The sequence below is a fragment of the Gracilinanus agilis genome, chromosome 2, assembly GCF_016433145.1.
Source record: "Gracilinanus agilis isolate LMUSP501 chromosome 2, AgileGrace, whole genome shotgun sequence".
Classification (NCBI taxonomy): Eukaryota; Metazoa; Chordata; class Mammalia; order Didelphimorphia; family Didelphidae; genus Gracilinanus; species Gracilinanus agilis.
Genome location: NC_058131.1, coordinates 556,384,740 through 556,407,543, shown reverse-complemented (window position 1 = coordinate 556,407,543; position 22,804 = coordinate 556,384,740). Strand labels below are relative to the sequence as shown.

The following is a 22,804-nucleotide window of genomic DNA, read 5'->3' as shown; positions in this document are numbered from 1 at the left end:
ACCCAGTTCAAGTGGAAGTAAATAAATATTTGTACCCACTCTGGAAATTAAGGAACTGCCTTTAAGTTAAATGGATGAAAGTAGGAAAAAGGCTCTGGAGCAGGGGTTGGCAACCTTTTTGTCCGTGAGAGCCATAAACGCCACATTTTTTAAAATGTAATTTCATGTGAGCCGTACAGTGCTCACAGTGTGCACTCCTGTAACAGTATGCGCTCCTGTAACAGCACCTGAAAAATAATCGACTTTATGACTCCTGCAGAAAGAGCCATATCTGGCCCTCAAAAGAGCCAGATATGGCTCAAGAGCCATACGTTGCTGACCCCTGGTCTGGAGTATGAATTTAGAAGGTAGATTAGTTAGAAGAGAAAGAGATTTTCACTTACTAGTCATTATTATTTTGATTTGGGAGGGGATTTTTGACAATAATCTCTTGAACTGTTGTGAGACTCCATTGATTTTTTAAGTCCATGGACATTCTGAGAAGTATACACTGAAAAAAAACAAAAACTTCACTATATACTGAATGGGACAAGAACATAGCCCGCTCTTGCTTGCTAAGATTTTCTGTTTGCTAAGGTTTTCCTATGTCTAACACAAGAATCTCTTTTGATGCAAAAATTTCCCTATATAGTGACTGGAATTGCACAGGATTCAACATATTTTATGTCACAGCAAAGGTGCAGATACCTATAGCTTTCCCTCTTATTGTCCTAACAATCCCTGCTAATCATAAACTCTAGTTTAAGAAGTTGTCCCTTTCACACCGTTGGGAAAACCTAGTTAAAGGCTTTAATAATGCCCATTGCACAATGGGCTTTTGTTGTGTATTTACAGGTCTCAAAAGCTTCATTGGTCACTTATGTAAAATGTTGACTGTCTTCCAGTTCACTACAAAAAGAGGAGTTTGCAAAGATCTACATTTTGAAGTAAATCAACTTACACTAAGAAAAGGTGAAGAACTTAGTTTCTCAGACTCCAAAAAGAACTTCTCTGGCATGCTCCATAACTGGTAGGTGAGAAAACAAGATTGCAAAAATTATAGTAATAGGAAGTTGTGTCCAGTCTTATTACTTTTATTATCAAATCATTCCTGAAGGGACACCAGGTTTTATAGGGGAGCAAGTAAGTGCTGAGAGAAATAGGAGGGAAACTGAAAAAGGAGGATTCAAGTTTTTTAAGATGTAACAAGTTTTTGAAGAAAGAGTGCAAGAAGGCTATAATTCTTCAGTGAGGTCAGTAACAAACTGACAAGCATATCACACATCTACAGATAAACCCAGACAGGCTCACACATATGTATCTTCTAAGCCTATTCAATTCTTGTTCATGTCTTCCTATAAATTTTCTAAAGAGAATTTATCCTTCATGCTGAGAGTTATTGGCATGGCCTTTAAGTTGAAAAACAAACAAAACTAAAACAAGCAGAAATTGTATTTTTTACATTGAAAAGGTTTACGTCTCTATAATAGATGAAATTTTGTTTTATCATTAACTCATTTGTTCTAGCTGTAACTTCATGATATGCAAATGTTGGGTTGAAAAGGGAAAAGATTAATCTATAAATATAGGCATATAATATACATCCATATATGTGTGTGTTTGTATATATATATATATATGTATAATGAAACAACTGATAATTTGTTTTTTCCTCTAAATTAATATATTGGATAGATTTATTATAACTTGAATATTTTCCTGTGAATTAATCAACTGCATTGATACCCCATAGAAAAAGTCTTCATGTAGGGGAATCTGTGATTTAGATAGGACAAATGATTTCTCAGTGTCCCTTCCTCACTATTTTTATTGTTGAAAATTAATCAATATAGTCAACCACATTTTTTATTTTTAAATTTAATAACAAATTTCCATGTAAGCTTTCTGAAGTTATATGATCTATATTGCCTCTCTCCCTTCTTCCCTCTCTGCACTTGTTTTCAAAATGTTCTGTAACAGCTTGATGTTTTCAGACAGATTGATATTTTCAAAAGCTGTTACAGGAGACAGGATACACAGCAAGTTAGTTCCAAGGGTGAAGAGAGGGAGATGGGATATTCTCTGAGTGTCCACCACACCAGATAAAATCCACTTCTCAACCTACTACTTCACTGGGCTTGCTTGAAGATAACACAATCTAAGATCCAAAGAAACAGCTACAAAGATGTTGAGTCTGACCAATCCACCATAAAATCCACAGGCTTCCATGACAGCTTCAAACTGCCAGATTGTCAGAGTCACTGTGTCCCCTCTCTCCAGATTCCAAATTCTCTTGTCAGCCAAGTCTGCTCCCTCTCTTAGCTAAATATATTCCTACATATTCCTACAACAGTCTATACATGCAGATAATAACTAATAGGTAGAATTCATATCATGCCCTCTTTTTTTCCAAATAACTATATGGAAATTGTCTCATTTTATACCAAGAACATCCTTGGGAGGTAGGAGATATTATTATCCTTATTTTACAGTAGAGAAAAATGATTGAACAGACAGAAGTTAAATTACTTGCCTAAGATTACATAGCTGAATTAAGTAGTTTTGTTTCTCTGTGACCCATTTTCCTAATCTATAATATAATGAGGTAGAAACAGATGATTACTAATAATCAGTCTCATTCTTCACATTCATATAAGAAGGGTGGCATAATGTTGGAATGGAAGAATATCTTTCCCCATATGATGCAACCAATGAAAGTTTTTCTGACTAGAGTGAATTTAAAGTGTCTTGTATTAATCCTTAGGACAGAATAAGAGAAACACAAGTTTGCAAGACTGAAATGTTGAGTTATATTGGTTCAATCCTAACAATTTTCCTATTCTGATTCCTAATAATAATAATAGCTTTAATTTGTGTGGTTTAAAAGCACTTTACATAAACTCATTTGATCTTCACACTAATACTGTAAGGTTCAACAGTGAATTACATTTTGTGATTACTACTAACATTACTTATATAGATATTAATGAGAACAGCCTCATAGAAACTTTCAGACTACATGTGGTGATTTTTCCAGGACCAGAACACCTCTGAATTTTTCCAAGCTAGAGGAAGCTATGCTTTATACTTGGAACCTTTATATGTGTCTATAGTATGTGAAAATGATATAAATGCAAAAATGATCCCACAAGTAGCATATTGGTAGGTGCAAGTGTGGAAATGGGATGAGAAAATGATTGTATTCTATGACTAAAACTAAATTGTTCTTAAGATTTATAGGTAGAAGGAAGAGATTCTTTACTTGGAGTTAATGGACTTATCTTTTAAAAATACTTTGAACCCTATCTCACTCTAAATTGACTTCCTTCACAATCTTGTGTATTCTTAATGTAGTTAAAAAATTATTCACCAATTTGGAAATGTCTAAACAAGTTATGGCATATGACTGTGATGGAACATTACTGTGCCATAGGAAATGACAAACAGGTTAACTTTGGGAAGACCTACATGAAAATATGAGGAATGAAGTGAGCAGAATCCAGAGATCATTATATACAGCAACTGAAGTATTGTTTGAAGAATGACTTGTATATATCTACCTCCAGAGAAAGAAATGATTAATGGAAATTAATAAGACATAATTTTATATACATCTATATCTTTTTGTCAAATGCTGCCTTCTCTAATAGGGAGAGGAAAGGGAGGGAAGAACTGAACTGGGTATTTTAATATAATAAAATATAAATAATTGAAAAATAATTCCAATGGCTTTTCCATCTTAACTTTACTCTATGTCACAAAAATGTTAAAGAACCTCTGATCCAACCACCACATCTTGTAAATAAGGACATTGAGACCTAAGAAGGTAAAGTAACTTGCCCAAAGTCACCTAGAGTAGTAAGGATTAGAAGCAAGATGTAGATCTGCATCCTCTGACACAAGCTACATCTTTTATCTATGTTTCAATGAAGAAAAATTTCCCCAAACAATTCTTTATGTATCCTAAATATTCTATCTCCTTATATAGATTATGTTTCTAATTTTAAAAATGGGCAGAAAAAGGGGCTAATTGAATTCCCTGATAACAAAGAGTGAAATGATACTTTAGGCAAAATAAACAATAATAATAATTGAAGTCCTTTTTAACTGGTCCAAAAGTAGATGAGTCATCCAGCCTTAGACTTGTGGTTCAAAAGCAGCCAGGTCACTCTGAAGTGTGATCTACCCAACACACTTTCTTGGCTATATATCTTTTTAAAAACAAGGGGAAAAGAATTAACAAATAAATAACATACACACACAAACCCAGCTAACTATTACTGAACTAGTAATCTAAGCAGGGCAGACCTATCCATATTCTGTTACCGTTGTTCTGTAGAACTGACTGCTACTACATCAGGCATTAGGTTTGCATCATTTAAACATTTTAATTGGAAAAAATCATTTTATACCCACATATACATTCTTTTTCTTTTAAACCCTTTCCTTCCGTCTTGGAGTCAATACTGTGTATTGGCTCAAAGGCAGAAGAGTAGTAAGGGCTAGACAATGGGGGTTAAGTGACTTGCCCAGGGTCACACAGCTAGGGAGTATCTGAGGCCAGATTTGAACCCAGGATGTCTTGTCTCTAGGCCTGGCTCTCAATACACTGACCTACCCAGCTGCCCCTCACATTTACATTCTTGATCCTGTGGCCCATCATTGGAAAACTTTGGAAGATTGTATTTGGAAGATATGAATCTGCTCTGGAAGACTAACATAGAAGTATTAAATGTGTTTGGGCTTTTTTTTGCTTAATAAAGATTTTTAAATTTAAATTTAAATTATTGAATTATTCATTTTTATTGTCATTCAAAACACTTCCATGCTGGTCATTCTTGTAAGAGGACACTTGTATATAACCAAACCCCAAAATAAAACCTTAAATACACTGATGTGAAAGATGACTCCAACAATTCTTTCTCTGGAATTGGATAGCTTTTCCTGTCATAAATTTTTCAGGATTGTCCCAGATTATTGCATTGCTGAGAGAACCCACATTTTCACAGATAATCATCATCCCATTTTGCTTTTATTCTGTACAATATTCTCCCAGTTCTGCTTATTTCACTCTGCATCAATTCCTGTAGATATTTCCAGATTTTTCTGATATCATCTTGCTAATCCTTTCCTATAGCACAAAAGTGTTCCATCACCAATATGTACCAGAATTTGTTCAGTCATTCCCCAATTGATGACATACCCTCAATTTCCATTTTTTGACTACAAAAAAGAGATGCTATAAATATTTTTGTACAAGTAGGTTTTTTCCCTTTTTTATTATCTCTCTGGGATACAGGCTCAGTAGTGGTTATTAAATTTGTCTTGATCTCTAGAGGTACATTAGGGAAATACCAAAAATGAGCCATCAGACATTTGGAGTAGTGAGATGGAGATTTCTGGATACCAGTGAGGTAGTGGATACCTTAATTTAAATGAACCATAGAATATATGGAGGAAATAATATAAAATAAGGCTAGAAATGTAGAATGATGCAGATTATGAAGGATCTTCTCAGGTAAAGGAGTTTGAAGTTTAATAGAAAATAGAAAATTCTGACAATTTTTGAGTAGTACAAGGATGATATTAGAAATTAAGTCTTGTTATATTAAATTAGAGATAAGATGTAGAGAAGCTGGCTTGAGAAAGAATTGGAGTTTAAAAAGATCTGAGGCAGTGTCAATTTGAAATGTTGATAGTTTAACGGTTTTTCTGTGGCAGTTACTTTCTCTGGGTATGCCCATTACTCTGAGAAGGAGCAGTTACTCTCTCTTTCTCAGAGTGTTGGGAACAGGTGATTTTTTTTCTCCCTCTTGTCTGAGGTAAAAGGAAAGCAGGGAAAAACCTTAAGCAACTAAGTGATTTTCCTTTACCAATTTGGGAAACACTAGTGACTGTCTATTGACATTTTCTAAATTATTTTTATATCTGAGAAGACCAAAGAAAGACCTGGTCTTAGGTTTGGACTCTGAGTCCTATAAGGCTCAGAGTCCTAACTTGGTTCTTGCTGAGGCTCAGCCAGCTGGTCTTTGTTATTTTTATAACTTTGTATAAGGATAATAGTGTTAATTTATTGTAGAATAGTGAAAATTTGGGTTAGTCAGATCAGGAAGGATCAGTGTTGCCTGAGGAAACAGGAGAATTGGTTCTTTGCAGAAACAAGGAGTTTGATTTGGGTGAAGTTAGAATCCCTTAGAGTTATAAATCCTTTTTTATCCTTATATTCTCAATAAATAGTTTACTTTTATATGACATGTGTCTCCTTAACATCTTTGCACCTGGCCTTGAAGAGTTCACATATGAGCTTCACTTCAATTACATAAACTGAAGATACTTTGTAAGATTAAGTGTTTGCTGTATTTTTTCCATGTGTATATCTATACATATGTATATACGCATGTGTTTAGACACAGGATCATATCCTTCACAATATATAAACATGTATATATATAATATAAATTTACATATATTTTATACACATATATGCATATATATGTATGTTTAAACTGAATCTTTAATATCTTTGTTCAAGGGAATTTCCAATTATAAATTCCTTCTATCAATGCAATATTAGAGGACTGCCTGAAAAATATTAGAGCTATAATATTAGAGGTACACTAAAAAATAGATAGGGGAGTATTAAAACAATTAGCATGATTCAGTTACAGGATTTGAATGAAGGTCTTCCTGACACTAAAATCAACATTGTATCCTAACTCTTACCTTGTATATAATAGGCATCTAATAAATGTTTATTGAAATGAATTTAATTATATTAAGCAGTGATAATAATTATATCTATGTACAATTAATTATACACCTGAAAGTTGTATAAAGATGTTTGGAGTGAGAAAGAGAGTAGGGATGATTCTTTGTATTCAATCACTTTAATTTCCCTTCTTTCTTCTCAAGGTTCTCTCTGAGCAATTCTGGTGCTTTTGTCCATGGAGAGAGCTAATTCTACTGTGGTTTCTGAATTTGTGCTGCTGGGGCTCTCCAGTTCTCAAGAACTTCAGCTTTTCTTTTTCTTCTTCTTCTCCTTGTTGTATGGGATGATTATCCTGGGCAATCTTCTAATCATCATTACAGTGACCTTTGATGCTCACCTGCACTCTCCCATGTACTTCCTGCTGGGAAATCTGTCTTTTGTTGATATCTGTCAGTCATCTTTTGCTACTCCAAAGATGATTGCAGATTTTCTGAATGAACACAAGACCATATCCTTCAATGGCTGCATAGCCCAAATTTTTTTTATTCACCTTTTCACTGGTGGTGAGATGGTGCTGCTGGTCTCCATGGCTTATGATAGGTATGTTGCCATCTGCAAACCTCTACACTATGTGACCATCATGAACCAGAATGTCTGCAATGCCTTAGTATTAACCTCCTGGGCTGTTGGTTTTGTGCACACTATGAGCCAATTGTCATTCACTGTGAATTTGCCTTTTTGTGGCCCCAATGTGGTAGATAGCTTTTTTTGTGATCTTCCTAGAGTGACCAAGCTTGCCTGCCTTGACTCCTATACAATACAAATATTAATTGTGGCCAATAGTGGGATTCTCTCCTTAAGCACTTTCTTCCTTTTATTGATTTCATATATTGTCATTCTGCTGACTGTCAGGTATAAGTCTTCTGCTGCAATGGCTAAGGCATTTTCCACACTGAGTGCTCACATCATGGTTGTGATCTTGTTTTTCGGGCCCTGCATCTTTATCTATGTGTGGCCTTTCACCACCTACCCAGTGGATAAAATCCTTGCCATATTTTACACCATTTTCACCCCTATCTTGAATCCCATTATTTATACATTAAGGAACAAAGACATGAAGGCTGCCATGAGGAAACTTGTGACTCGAAACTTGAAGCCCAAAAAGATTTCTGAAATATCCCTCATGATAAGATCCTCACTTTATTGAGACAAACATCCTCTAAACTTATAGTCCTTTATGAATTGTATATGACTATATATGTCAACTATTGTTGCTGTTATGCTTCTTATTATCATTGTTACTATGTTTCACTCTTAAAAGATAGCTACATAGCAAGAGAGTTCAGATAGTATCTTAGATCACAAAATGCTGGGATTTAAAGTAACCATATATAACTTTTTTTTAATGTTCTAAGTTTACACTTGGGAAAATGAAGGCCAGAGAAGGGAAAATGACTTCAACCACAAAACAACCAATAGACACTATACTAAGCTTTAGGAAGGTGTTTTAACTTTGGGATCATTGACATATTTCAATCACTATACTTCAGTATAATTGGTTCCCTTTGTAATTCTTTTTATCTTTTTATATATATTTTAAAAAGACTCTTCTCAGAAGGAGTCCATTGGATTCACCAAAAAGCCAAAGGGATCCAAGATACAGAAAGAGTCAAAACCCCTTGTTCTAGGTATATAAATTATAAAAAAAAATGAAGCAGTTTTTTTTCCACTGGGAATAGCTAGCAGGCCATAGCTAGAGCAGGCCTCTAGAAGTAGAGGAAGAATGGAGGGATGTGATAAGAAATAAGTGGAGAGGGAAGTGACAGGCCAGATTTAGGAAAGCTTTGGATCAGACATCAAATGAATGATGTATTTAGGATTCAAATCCACTTCTGTGACTCCAGATCTAGTTTTCTATCTCATTTAATGCCTCCTTATGATACCAAAAATACTAGCCATAAACAATATTTTTTATTTTATTTTAAAAATATTTTTCCATGTTTACATATTTCATTTTCTTTCCCTCTCCTCTTCACTCCTCCCTCCCAAATCCTATAAGCATTTCTATTGGGTTATGCAAATGTTATCACTTATGCCTATTTCCATATTATTCATTTTTGCAGTAGATCAATCTTTTAAAACCAAAACCTCCAATTATATTTACATAAATAAATGATTGGTCATTTGTTTTTCTTCTTTGTTGCTCCTCCCACAATTCTTTCTCTCAATGTGGATGGCATTCTTTCTCATAAGTCCCTTTGAATTGTTTTGTACTAGCAAAGTCCATTAAATTGTTTTGTTCTACAATGTTTCACTTTCTGTGTATAAAGTTCTCTTGGTTCTGCTCATTTCACTCTACATCAGTTCCTAGAGGTTCTTCCAGTTCATATAGAAATCCTCTAGTTCATCATTCCATACAGTACAGTAGTATTCCATCACCATCATGTGCCACAATTTGTTCAGCCATTCCCCAATCGAGGGACACCCCATCATTTTCAAATACTTTGCCACTACAAAGAGTGCAGCTATAAATATTTTTGCATAAGCATTTTCCCTATTATCTCTTTGGTGTACAAACCCAGTAGTGATATGACTGGATCAAAGGACAGGCATTCTTTTAAAGCCCTTTGAGCATAGTTCCAAATTGTCTTCCAGAATGGTTGGATCAATTTACAACTCCACCAGCAATTCATTAGCGTTCCAGTTTTGCCACATCCTCTCCAATATTTATTATTTTCCTTTACTATATTGGCCAATCTGCTTGGAATTGTTTTGATTTGCATTTCTCTATGAGAGATTTAAAATGCTTTTTCATGTGCTTATTGATAGTTTCGTTTTCTTTATCTGAAAACTGCCTATTTATGTCCCTTAAATTATCTTAAGATAATTTTTGAGAATGGTAAAATTGTCCAAAAAGTGGAGATCAGAAAATATTGTCCTGATTTTCAAAAGGAAATGGTGGCTAGATTATAAAAACTACAAATCTGAGTGCTTGATGGCAATTTGTAATAAAGTTACAGGATTTGTTGCAGAAGTTACAGATTTTTCTGAGTGAACATTTATAAAATAAAATTGTAATCACTAGAAACCAGTATAGGTTCACTACAAAAACCTCATAGGAAAGCAAAAGTATTTTATTTAAAAAATTGTACAAGGCTGTAATTTAATCAATATTGGGCATTCTTTTAAAAAGAAATTACATTTACCCCTATAGTTCAGCAAATGTTCTTCCTATTGGAGAACTGTCTGGGATACTGAGAGATATACATTATACTTATAATTTCAGAGAATCTTATGGAGCTTCCTGGCTAATTCCAAACCATGTTACACTGGTTTTCACACTTCTTTGACCAGATATCAGGCTCTCTATTTTGGCTACATCTGGGCCACTACATCAATATCTGGCCAGGTTCAAATTATGCCACTTAAACTCTTTCTTCTTTCTCTTTCAATTGAATCACAGAATCTTATCCCTTCCCCTTTCTGTTCCTGCTCTAGTTTCCTATATATGTTGTCTTCGCCTGTTAAGATATAAATTCTTTAAGGGTATGAAATGTCTTGCTTGCTTATATTTGTATCTCCAGATCTTAGCAAGGGCTTAATATATAATCAATATTTAATATATTTTAAACCTCATTCATTTAGAGTTAGAAAGGACCTCAGCTGACTCATGCATTTTACAGGTCAAGCTCAGAGAGGCCAAATGACTTTTCTAAGGTCACACAGGTGGTAAGAAGCAGAGTCATTGTGTGCACCAAGGTCCTCTGACTCCAAATTAATTCCTCTTTCTACTGTATCATGCAGTAGTCTGGCAGAGTATATAGAAAGGCAGCCTCTGAATTAAGAAGATGTAGGTTCATTTTTTTCCACATAAATACTATAATTCTATTTCAGGAAAAGATTTCATAAAGTTATAATCAGCTTAACATAGGACAAAGATGGAAATAGAGAAAAGTAATCTGATACATAACTCTCTGTGTTCATAGTTGGTGGGAAAACTGTATCCAAAGGGTGTTGATGATAATAGATTAGCAGCAAACTAAAGGAAATTTCTAGTGAAAAGATCATTGTTCTGTTGTTGTGACTTGTTCAGTATTATTAACAATGACATGAATGAAAACAGAATGCATTTGTCTCAAGTCTGTAGATAAAATAAATGGCACAGGCAACTAAGTGTTTGATAGAATCAAGCTTGAGAACAATCTTGTTAGGTTGGTACAATGGAGTGAAGCTAACAAAATGGAATTTGATTAGGGTAAACATAGAGATCTTGCAATAGAAGGAAACTTTAGTGATCGTTTTATCCACTTTTTTAGATAAAATGCACCTGGCACTTAAAGGAGAAAAGTGTCTTGCTTAAATTGATGCAGGAAATATGTAGAAGAATAAGCATGTGAACTTAAATTTTCTGCCTCTAAATCCTTAGTTTTTTACACTCTGTCCCTCTGTCTCAAAAATTAGCTGTATAAACACAACACAGCAAACACCTGGCTTAATAGTAACCCATATGAGAAAGACGTGGTGAATTCAATGGATATTGGTGAATTCAATATGAGATAAGTGTTAAATGATTAGCCAAAATTAATACAATTGCTTATTATTCTAATGGAATGAAAGAATAAAACCCTAAATCTTTACTATCTATAAATTTGGGGCAGTTAAGTGGCATAGTAGATAGAGTGCCAGATCTAGAATTGGAAAGATTTGAGTTTAAATTTGGCATTAGAAACTTACTGGCTATGTTTCCCTGGGCAAGTCACTCAACCATGTTTGTCTCAGTTTCCTCATTTGTAAAGTAAGCTAAAGAAGGAAACGGCAAACTATTCCAGTATCTTTGCCAAGGAAACTCCAAAAAGGAGTCATGAAAAGTTGGACATGATTAAAAATCACTCAACAACAAAAATTTGCAAATTTACTTTCTGTAATTTTTGAATTGATGCATAGAATCCAGATCAAGGATGGTCCTGATGTACCCTGCACTTCAATTCCGGGTGCTGTCATTGAAGACAAATATTTACAAACCAGAATACATTAAGAAAGGTGTAACATGGATGGGGAAAGGTAAAGAAACCATCTTGTACTTAAATATTCTAACAGACTTGTCATCTCATTGCTGTGGATATTCCCTCTAGAATTGCAGATTGCAATCCATCCATGCCTGCCCATTCTATGTGATTTCATCCTTTTCTACCCATTAGTTCACTTCAGGTGGTTCAACAAAAGTGAAAAGATATTTTCTCAAATTTTCTTGGCAATATAAAGACACCAGCAGAGCAAGAGAGCTATTCTTTGCTTCTCCTTTAATAAAACAAAAACAAAAACAAAACACTTTTTCTTCCATCTTGGAATCAATACTAAGTATTGGTTCCAAAGCAGAATATCTGTAAGGGGCAGACAATTAAAAAATCAAGCCATTCTCCAATTGATAAATGGGCAAGGGACATGAATAGGCATTTTTCAGATAAAGAAATCAAAACTATCAATAAGCATATGAGAAAGTGTTCTAAATCTCTAATAACTAGAGAAATGCAAAACAAAACAACTCTGAGGACCACCTCACACCCAGTAGATTGGCTAAAATGACAGCAGGGGAGAGTAATGAATGTTGGAGGGGATGTGGCAAAATTGAAACATTAATGCACTGCTGGTGGAGTTATGAACTGATCCAACCATTCTGGATGGCAATTTGGAACTCTGCCCAAAGAGCACTAAAAGACTGCCTTCCCTTTGATCCAGCCATACCACTGCTGGGTTTATACCCCAAAGAGATCATAGGGGAAAAGACATGTACAAAAATATTTATAGCCATGCTCTTTGTGGTGGCAAAAAAACTGGAAAATGAGGGTATGCCCATCAACTGGGGAATGGCTGAACAAATTGTGGTACATGCTGGTGATGGAATACTATTGTGTTCAAAGAAATAATAATTGGAGGAATTCCATGTGAACTGGAATTCCCTCCAGGAATTGATGCAGAGTGAAAGGAGCAGAACCAGGAGAACATTATACAGAGAGAATGACACACTGTGGTAAGATCAAATGTAATGGACTTCTGTACTAGCAGCAATGCAATGACCCAGGACAATTCTGAGGGATTTATGGAAACGAATGCTACCCACATTCAGAAGAAGAACTACAAGAGTAGAAACACAGAAGAAAAACAACTGCTTGAACACATGGGTTGATGCGGACACGATTTTGATGTAGGCTCTCAATGACCATCCTAGAACAATTATCAATAATATGGAAATAGGTCTTGATAGATGACACAGGAAGAAAGCAGTGGAAATACTCATTGGCTACTGGTGGGGTGGGGGGTCTGAGGAGACAGAGCAAGAACATGAGTCATGTAACCATGGAAAAAAATTTTTCTAAAAAAAAAAAAAAGGAATTAAGTGACTTTCCCAGGGTCATACAGCTAGGAATTGTCTAAGGTCCAATTTGGACCCAGGACCCTCTGTCTCGAGGTCTGGCTCTCTGTCCACTGAGCCAACTAGCTACCCTTTCTCCTTTGTTTTTGCTATGTATCCAACCTCTTTTCTTTTTTCAGAAATTTGATTGTATCCTATATATGATTTTCCCTGCATAACTCTTTGTTTATAATCTATTATAGCCTACTCATACCCATCAAGTCTGGCAGTAGTCAGACAACAAATAGCTATTAAACACTTTTGTGCTAGGCCCTGGAAATTCAAAAGGAAGCAAAAGACAGTCTCAGCATTAAAGGAGTTCATGATCAAATGGGAGAGGCTGCAAGAAAAAATATGTACAAACAAGCCATATATAGGATGAACAGGAAATAATCAAGAGAGGGAATGCATTAAAATTAAGAGGGGTTGGGAAAGATTTCCTGAAAATGGTATTTTAGTTGTAACTTAAAGAAAGTTAAGTGAAGTCAATAGATAGAGATGACAAGAGAGAACATGCTAGGTATGACAACAGCCAGGGACAGTGTCCAAAGCTGAGAGATAGAATATTTTGTTCAAGGAATAGCTAGGAGGCCATTGTCACTTGAGTGACAATTGATTGAAGCATATGGTGGGGGCTAAGGTGTAAAAAACCTGAATAGGTGGGAGAGAGATAGATTATGAAGGGCTCTCAATATCAAAAAGGATTTGGTAATTGAATCTGGAGTGAAAGGGAGCCATTGGAGTTTATTGAGAGGTGGGCTGACATATTTGAATCTGTGCTTTGGAAAAATCACTTCTGTGCCTGAATGGATGATGGATTGGAGTGGGGAGAGAATTGAATCAATCAGATCCACCATCAGTCTCTTTGAATAGTTTAGACATGAGGTGAAGTCTGCATCAGAGTAGTAATAGTGTCAGATGAAAGAAAGAGGCATATTGGAGTAATGTTGTAATCAAAAGTGTCTTTCTGAGTGATTTCTGGGTGATCACCTTAAGTCATAAAACTGTGATATTGAGAATGATTTTAAGATATTTCACTTTAGGAAGAAAAATATTTGTGAAAAGATGACTTACAATAGTTATTTTCTATTATTTAAAAGGCTGAAATGTTGAAAAAAAAGAAATGGGTTGTATGTATCATAACAAGAACCAATATGTGGCTTTCAAAATAAAGCAGATTCTTATTGTTATAGAAAAAACTTTTTTTATTTTTAATTTTTAAAAATTTTAAAAGTTTTATTTAAAAATGTTATTTTTCAAATATGTTCCCATGTTTACATGAGTCATTTCCTTTCCATCCCCTATTTCCTCCCCTCCCCCAGAGCCAACAAGCAATTCCACTGGGTTATACAAATGTTATCACTTGATACCTTTTTCCATATTATTCCTTTTTGCAATAGAGCAGTCTAGAACAAGTTTTTTTAAACAAGTAAAATAGCTCTAAGGTAGAAATGTTTGTGTAAATAGTTGTTTTCTGTTTGTGTAAATAGTTGTATAAATACACAAAAATAGGCTGTGCAAATAGCTATTTTCATTTAATTGGACAATTTAAAGAATAGCTTTAATAACCCTCTGTGTGGGAAACAGCAAAGAAAACAAAAACAAAACAAAACAAACAAAAAACCCTATTGCATTACATTCCTGTAATGGATAAAGTTTGGATTGTGATAGTTGCCATCTGAGTGGTCCAGAGAAATTTGACTTTCTCCTTACCTCAGTTTTATCACCTATATAATGAGGGAGTTTGAACTTAATAATCTCCAAGTTTCTTCTGAGAGCTATAGTAAATGATGCCCTGAAATAAAATGCCTCTTTTAACTATAATTCCTTCTATATGATATTCTATGTATAAGATATGAGATGCTATAATTCATATCTGGAGGACAGAAAGTCAAGAGTTAACAAAATAATGACCCTAACTTTAATATTCTTTATTTCTAGCATAGTACTAAAGCTAGCTGACACTAAAAAAATCTTACATTTTTTGTCCCTTGGAAATTTTACTTAATAGCTTAATAATTCCCACTGAAGGATGATTTCATATTTCTCCAAAGGAGGAGACTATATATTTCCATAGTATAAAGATTGCGTATCTCCTTGATAGGGAGCCATGTGTGCACAATCAATGCTGCTGTTGAAGTTGCTACTCCCTAGAGGCTTAGAATACAGCAGAGTGAACTAGAGAAAATTCATTTAAAATGCACTAAATCAATGAAATATTGCATAATTTTCAGTGTCAAATTACTTGTATCAGGCGAAAGTATTTAGAAGAAAATTTAGAGACGTCTGTCAGAAAGAAAAAGAGAAGGACCAAGGATTATAGAGAAAAGTATATTTGAGAACGTAAGTATTTATGTTGGAATCATATATTTGATTTAGGTGCTTGAACTTTGAATGTGCTGATAGTGTTCAAACTCTGAGCTCCTTTCTCCAATGAGGCAATGTTTTCCATTGTGAGGCTTGAGATTTGAAATCGGGGTTATATCAGTTTGAAGGGCAGAAGTACTGACTCTGTCTCTTTGAGACCATTAAAGACACTTGCTCCTTGTGCTATGACCTAGATCCAGCTCCAAATCTAGCTCCAAAATTTCCTAGGAATAATTCAAAGATATACCTGATATGACTAAAGGCAAAACATGACATTATAGAAAGACAAAAGGGGAAGAGCATCACAGTTATTTTACTTCTTTCCTTTCCACTCCATTCCTTAGATTTTTATTTCATAACTACATTAGTAACTAGACATCTGCAATATAGAAGAGGATACTATGTAAGGGCAAAAAAATGGCTAGCTGAGACAATATAGTGTGATGAGAATAGAAGTCTTGAGAATTTAGACGTGAATTCTTGCTCTGACATTTGGACCTGCTGCTTTTCTTTTCTGAAACTCACCAGTCATTTAACTAACAAACATTTTTTTAGGCACCTGCTATGTGTTAGGGACTATCCCAAGTTCTGGAGCATTGAACTCAGTACTAGAATATTGCTTGTGTTTCCTACCTTCCAAAGTTATTGTGAGAACCAAATAAAACAAATTGTGCACGTTAAGTTCTTTGTAAATTGTAAAACATTGCAGAAAGGTAAGTTATTATTATTGGACAAGATCCTTCCTTGCCATAGGTTTCTGTATTTTAAGGATCCAGCCATCAAAACATAATTTTAATTCAGGACAAAGAAAAAGAAATCATGTATCAGTAGTGCCACTAGCTCTCTATGACTTAGAACTAGAGAGGATCATGGAATCCATTTTATAGATGTGGAAAGGGAGGTACAACAAGACTAAGTGACCTACCCCAGGTCATAGAGTTCATAAGTGGCCCAAGCCACATCTCTGACTCCACCTCCAATTCACATAGTATTGGACTATATGGCCAGTCTCATTTCTTTCGCATCAGGTATGGCTTAAATATCAGTGGAACATTAGTTTACTTTGAATTGAAAGGTTCTATATCAAGTCCTATCTAGAAACTTCCTTATACCTGAAGTGTGCTGAGATAATAAGAAATCTTGACCAGAAAGCAACTAGACTCTAAAGAAAACCAAGGGGCCCTACATGAGTTTCTGTTATTTATATGCTTCTATCACACAACTACATACTTTGTCTTAGGAAAATGTTGCAACAGAGATGGAAGTAACATCACTTAATTCCTCATGTTTTGGATGAGGAAATTAATAGAGATTAAATAGTTGTATGATAATTACAGAAGTAGTCTCTTATCTGTCCTTATTAGCACATAACTACCTTGGTAATTAAAATAACTTTAATTTCACAAATTGTTTGGAATACATTATTTCCTTTGAATGTCACAGAAATCTTGTCAGCTAAATACATGATAAATTTTTACCTCATTTTGTAGTTGAAGCAACTAGAGCTCAAAGATTTACTTATGGTCACACTGTAAATAAGTGTAACTGACAGAATCAGAACTGAGGTCTTGCTGACTCAAAGTCAAACACTCACCATCAATACTGTATGTACTAGAGCAAGATCACTGGTGCCAGATACATTGGGTTGATCACTGATTAGCAGTTGACAGTCATTTGTGAAACTCTCAAGCACATTAGTACAAATTAACCAGAAATTAAATGGAAATAGGAAAAGTGGAAACTAGAGAACATTCAAAATTTCTAGTATAGGAGATGCCACTGCTTTTGAGGCTCAGAGATACAAAAAAAACATGCATTAATGATAGTGACTATTTCAGGTTTGCTAAGAGCAATTACTTTTTTACTGTCCTTCTTTTCTTCCATTTCTCTTTCCTTCTTTTCTTGCTTTAGTTTTTGCTTTTTCTTCTCATTGTTGCCCTGATACTGGTACATACATGATATAATAAATTCTGTCTTCTTCACAATTTCCAAATTTGACTCATTCATGTCTCTTTCAAAATTTAGAATGAAATAAGACAAATGACTCCTTGCATTCTGGAGACTTATTCCTTCTTGTCACTATTAATATTTTAGCTTTAAAGCTTGGATATTCTACTTCAGAATTTGATGACTAGATTAATCTCACTGACTCCATGGGATCTAAACTCCATCCTGTAGGCCAGCATCATCATTATCTCATTAAACTTTCATTACATTTAATAGAGTTCGTAGTAACACTGATTTAGAGCTGAGTGAACTTAGATGATCTCTTCCATTCCCCCTATCTTACAGATAAGAAATAGAAACTCACTGAAATGTCTTGCCCAAAGTCTTGTAGATTGTAAAGAGGCGAGACTAGACCCAGATTATCTTTTTCTATATTCAGATTTTTTTCCCACTGTACAGAGCTACCTTTGGGTGATGAAATACTGCCAAATATCCATGCTGGTATTAGATTGGAGTCTCTGAACACCACTGTAACATTTCAAATTTGTACTTTCAGCATGGCATGTATGTATCTAAAAAGCTGCTGTTGAAATGTCTTTACAGAGTTTTAACATATTTCACTAATGTCTCCCCAACATATAGTCTCTTCACCTTGTCTATGCCTGAACCAGTTTGGTATAAAGGTAAAGGAAACAGGCAAGCAAGCCACAAAAAACAACAACAACAACAACAACAACAACAACAAAAAAAAAACAACCCTGCTGAAGATGGCATATGTAAACCTAAGTTTGAGTTATGGCTCTGGTCTTTATGGCATGTGTTGTTTAGGTCTGGCCTTAATCAGTTAGTTGCTGCTAACTTTGTTTTTTTAAACTCTTTTAGGGCAGGAATTCTTCCATTTTCATTGTTACTACAGTGCCTAGTGCTATACTTGGCATATAGTAAGTGCTTAATAAAAGTTTATTGAATAATTTGCTCACTTACGAATGAATGAAAATACTTGCTTTCAATTTCATGTCAGGGTTTTTAAAAAGATTAAACAATGAAAAGATTATTAGAAGTGGTAAATGACTAAACAAATATAAACTATTGCAATTGTTGTCCTTAAAATTGGTCTAATCACATTACTCTCTTTAAAACTTTTCTTGAATCCTTGTTTCAAATAGGATAGAGCCTCAACTACATATACTAATGCTCAAAACCCTCCACCATCTGACTCCAGTCTTTTAAGTCTTATCTCTTCTGACCACTCCCTATGTTGATCCTTTCTGCTCAGATTGGACTAGTCTACTAAACATACCTCTCCACTTCACCTTTATTCATATAATTTCCCATTCTTGAAGTGCTTGACCCTTCTTTTCTGCCTATTTAAACCTCATTAATTGATCTATAGTCAAGTCAATTCTGTTTTCTGTCAAGCCTTTTTTCCATTCTATCTTAGAATGACTTCTCCTAGATCTCTCATTTATCTATTAAATTACCATTTATTTGTCATAGGTAGATTGTCCATATAATTTATCTTTATATGTCTGAATCTCAAATCCCCTTAATATATCTACTAGAGTATAATAGGGTTGGGAGAATTAAAAATAGCAGAAATACTCATCTATTAAAGTATTATAGTTACATATTAGAGCATGATGGATTATGTACAAGGGTTTTATAGAGTATAATAAAGTACAATTGATTATTGTCTCTATACATAATAGATACCCACAAAATGCTTTTTTTGATTAATATTACAAATAGTTGTTTTCTGATTTTGGCATAAAATTATAAAACTAATATTCCTTTTTATAAGAAAAAATCAGCTGGTATTTAATGTACATTACAATACAATCAGTTGATTATTTCTTCCTTAATTTTCTTCTCTTTAGGTGGTAACACCTTGTAGACTGAATAAATGGCTGGAGGAAATCAATCAGTGGTATCAGAGTTTGTATTGCTGGGGCTCTCCAATTCTCAGGAACTTCAGTTTTTCTTCTTTGTGATCTTCACCATAGTCTATGTGGCATCTGTACTGGGAAACATTATAATCATCCTGACCATTGTCTCTGATTCCCATTTGAACTCTCCCATGTACTTCCTGCTCAGCAACCTCTCCTTCATTGACATCTGTCAGTCCAATTTTGCCACACCCAAAATGATTGCTGATTTTCTTGTGGAAAAAAAGACCATCTCCTTTGAGGGATGCATGGCCCAGATATTCCTCCTTCATAGTTTTGTGGGAAGTGAGATGATGCTGTTGGTAGCAATGGCCTATGATAGATTTATAGCTATATGTAAACCTCTACACTACAGCTCTATTATGAATCGGAGACTTTGCATAATTTTTGTGGCTATATCTTGGGCTGTGGGGATTCTTCACTCTGTGAGCCACTTGGCCTTTACAGTAGATCTGCCATTTTGTGGGCCAAATGAAGTAGATAGTTTTTTTTGTGACCTCCCCCTGGTGATTGAGTTGGCCTGCATGAATACTTATGAAATGGAGATTATGACATTAACCAACAGTGGCCTGATCTCTTTGAGCTGTTTCCTAGCCTTAATTATTTCTTATACTGTCATATTAGTCATTGTCCGGCGCCGTTCCTCAAGTGGATCATCTAAGGCTCTCTCAACCTTAACAGCTCACATCACAGTTGTAATACTTTTCTTTGGGCCATGCATCTACTTTTATATATGGCCCTTTAGCAGACTCTCTATAGATAAATTTCTTTCTGTCTTTTATACCGTTTGTACCCCTCTCTTGAACCCCATCATATACTCTCTTAGGAATGAAGATGTCAAATCTGCCATGAGGAAATTAAGGAACCGTTATATCATCTCCTGGAAATAATGGATGACTACCATGAGAAATAAGCCTTCTAAGACATATATCCTTCAAGACCATAAAAATCTATTAATGAATTGGGATGGTTAGCTTCATTATTGTCTCTAAAATGGGAAAAAAATGGATGGAATCTGTTCCTAATTTTAACTAATAATGTGGATTAGGATTCATTCATCAACCTTTGCTAAAATGGGATTAAAATAGAATATATTATAATAAATTTATTATCAGGTTGTTTCCCTTGCACGACTGAGAATGTAGATTATATTTTCCATTCAAATGGGAACTAAAGAGCGATTGCACAAGAATATTTAACATTGAGAGAAAAAATAAATATTGGAGTAATATTGAATTTGCATCACAGATTTTTATATTTCTTGAAATAATAAAGGTAAGGAGGAATTAAGTCCCTATCTACATCTACTATAAATTTTGTAAGGTGCCTTTTATAGTTGGTTCAGTTTCCTGGCCATAGTCCTTCTAGCCCAAGTTCCACAAGCAACTTAAGTAGAACAGAGGAAAATCTACAACTGGAGGAGAATGCATATTTTTTGGATGAAGAGGCATTGTAGAATAGGTAATGGAGAAGTGTGCAATTGTCATTGCCCTCAGTTCAGTGTTTTTATTTGTATAATACAGCGAAAAGGGTCAACTTTGTTCATGGGTGTTGTTCAATATAATAGCAGTACAAACATTTGAACCATAATATTGGTTAAAAGAAATTGCTTTGGATTTCAGATAATAAGACAATTGTTGCAACTATACAATGCCAAACATTGAGATGGCTAATGGACAATTTAGTCAATGATCTTGGAAACTTCAAGAACATCTATATATTTCTTGTGTATTGTGCCAAGCACATTGTGCTTCTGAAATTGTTATTAAAGTAATTATTCATTCTTTAAGGATGCTTTGTTTCTTTTGCACACTGACCATGCTGGTGGAAAAAGAGATAATTTTATTTGCTTCACTTATAAACGAGCCATTTTCCCAAATAAACACACACACACGCACGCACACGCATGCGCACACTCACACATACACACACACACAGGGAACCAGTTCTGAAAATATTTGATTCTTCCACTTGTACCTGGGAATGGTGTCAAGGAAAAAGCTCAAAATCTTATTTTTACAAGAATGATTATAATCCATCAGATGGAAAAATGGATATATAATGAAATGGATGACTTTTAAGCATTCCTGATGAAAAAAATCAGAGATGAAGAGAAAATTTGACTTTTAAATATGAGACTCAAGAGAATCATAAAAAGGTAAAGATGAAAAAGAAATTAGAAGAAAATAAATAAGATTAAAATGTTTATATTGTGATATGGGAAGATGATATTTATAACTCTTAAGAACTTTATCATTATTAGGGCACTTGTAAGAAATATACCTAGAAAGAGGACATGGGGTGAGTTGATTATGATGAATGGAGACTTCAACTTTCTTTTCTGAGAATTATATTAATCTTATTATAAAATAAATATGAAGGTATTTAAAGAGATAGATAAAATTTTAGAAAAGTTAGAAATGGTAAATAGGTGAAAATTGAATGGGAAAGAAAGGAGTATACTTCTTTCTCAGCTGTGCGTGGCACCTTCACAAAAACTGACCACGTTTCAAGGCAAAAAACCTTACAAAGTCAGAAAAGAAGAAATACTAAACACATCATTTTCAGACCATAATGAAATAAAAACTAAATTCAATGAAGGACCATGGAAACAGATTAAAAATTAATTTGAAATTAAATCTAATCTTAAAGAATGAAATGTCAAAGAACAAATCATGGAAAAATCAGTAATTCCAAGAGAATGACAACAAAGAGAGAGCATACCAAAATTTATGGGATGCAACCAAAGCAGTACTTGGGGAGAAGTTTATATCTCTTAATGCTTACATCCATAAAATAGAAAAAAAGAGTAGACTGATGTACTGGGTATGCAATTAAAAATATATAAAAAGAACTAATTTAAAATCCTAGGTTAAAAAACAAAATGTAAAAAAGAGACCAAATTACCAGAATAAAAAAATGAGAAGAAAGAACTCACTACCAATGAAGAAATTAAAGCAATTATTAGGAGCTATTTTGCCTAATTATATGCCAATAAATTTGACAATCCAAATGAAGTTGTTGTATATTTACAAAAATACAAAAATTGCCCAAACTAACAAAAGAAGAGATAGAATAACCTTACTTAAGAAAAATAAACTGAATAAGCTGTCAATTAACTCTATAAGAAAAAAAAAAACCATGAGGACCAAAAGTATTCACAAATAAGTTCTATCAAATATTTAAATTCTAATAATATGTAAATATTTTGAAAATAGGCAAACAAGGAGCCCTATGGCTTCTCTTCTATGACACAAACATGGTACTGTTATCTCAACACAGCTAGTATATAAACATAATTACAAAAAACCAACCACTTTTCATATAAAAAATAGATAGAGAAATATTAATTGCTAATGAGTAGACCAAACCAATATAATAAACATATCAATTCTACCTAAATTAATTTAATTATTCAGTTTGATGCCAACTAAGTTAGCAAAAATT

The 22,804-nt window shown here is 34.2% G+C and overlaps 2 protein-coding genes across 2 annotated transcripts; both read left to right on the top strand.

Annotated features, from left to right (window-relative positions):
* Positions 1 to 6,908: 6,908 nt before the first annotated feature.
* On the top strand, positions 6,909 to 7,895 carry LOC123236066 (olfactory receptor 4K5-like). Its single transcript, XM_044662325.1, has one exon. The coding sequence runs from the start codon at positions 6,924 to 6,926 to the stop codon at positions 7,893 to 7,895; it is 972 nt and encodes a 323-aa protein (XP_044518260.1). The 5' UTR covers positions 6,909 to 6,923.
* An 11,419-nt stretch (positions 7,896 to 19,314) lies between these two features.
* LOC123236065 (olfactory receptor 4K1) lies at positions 19,315 to 20,247 on the top strand. The gene has a single exon (XM_044662324.1). It carries the CDS (start codon positions 19,315 to 19,317, stop codon positions 20,245 to 20,247), a length of 933 nt encoding a protein of 310 aa, XP_044518259.1.
* Positions 20,248 to 22,804: the final 2,557 nt, after the last annotated feature.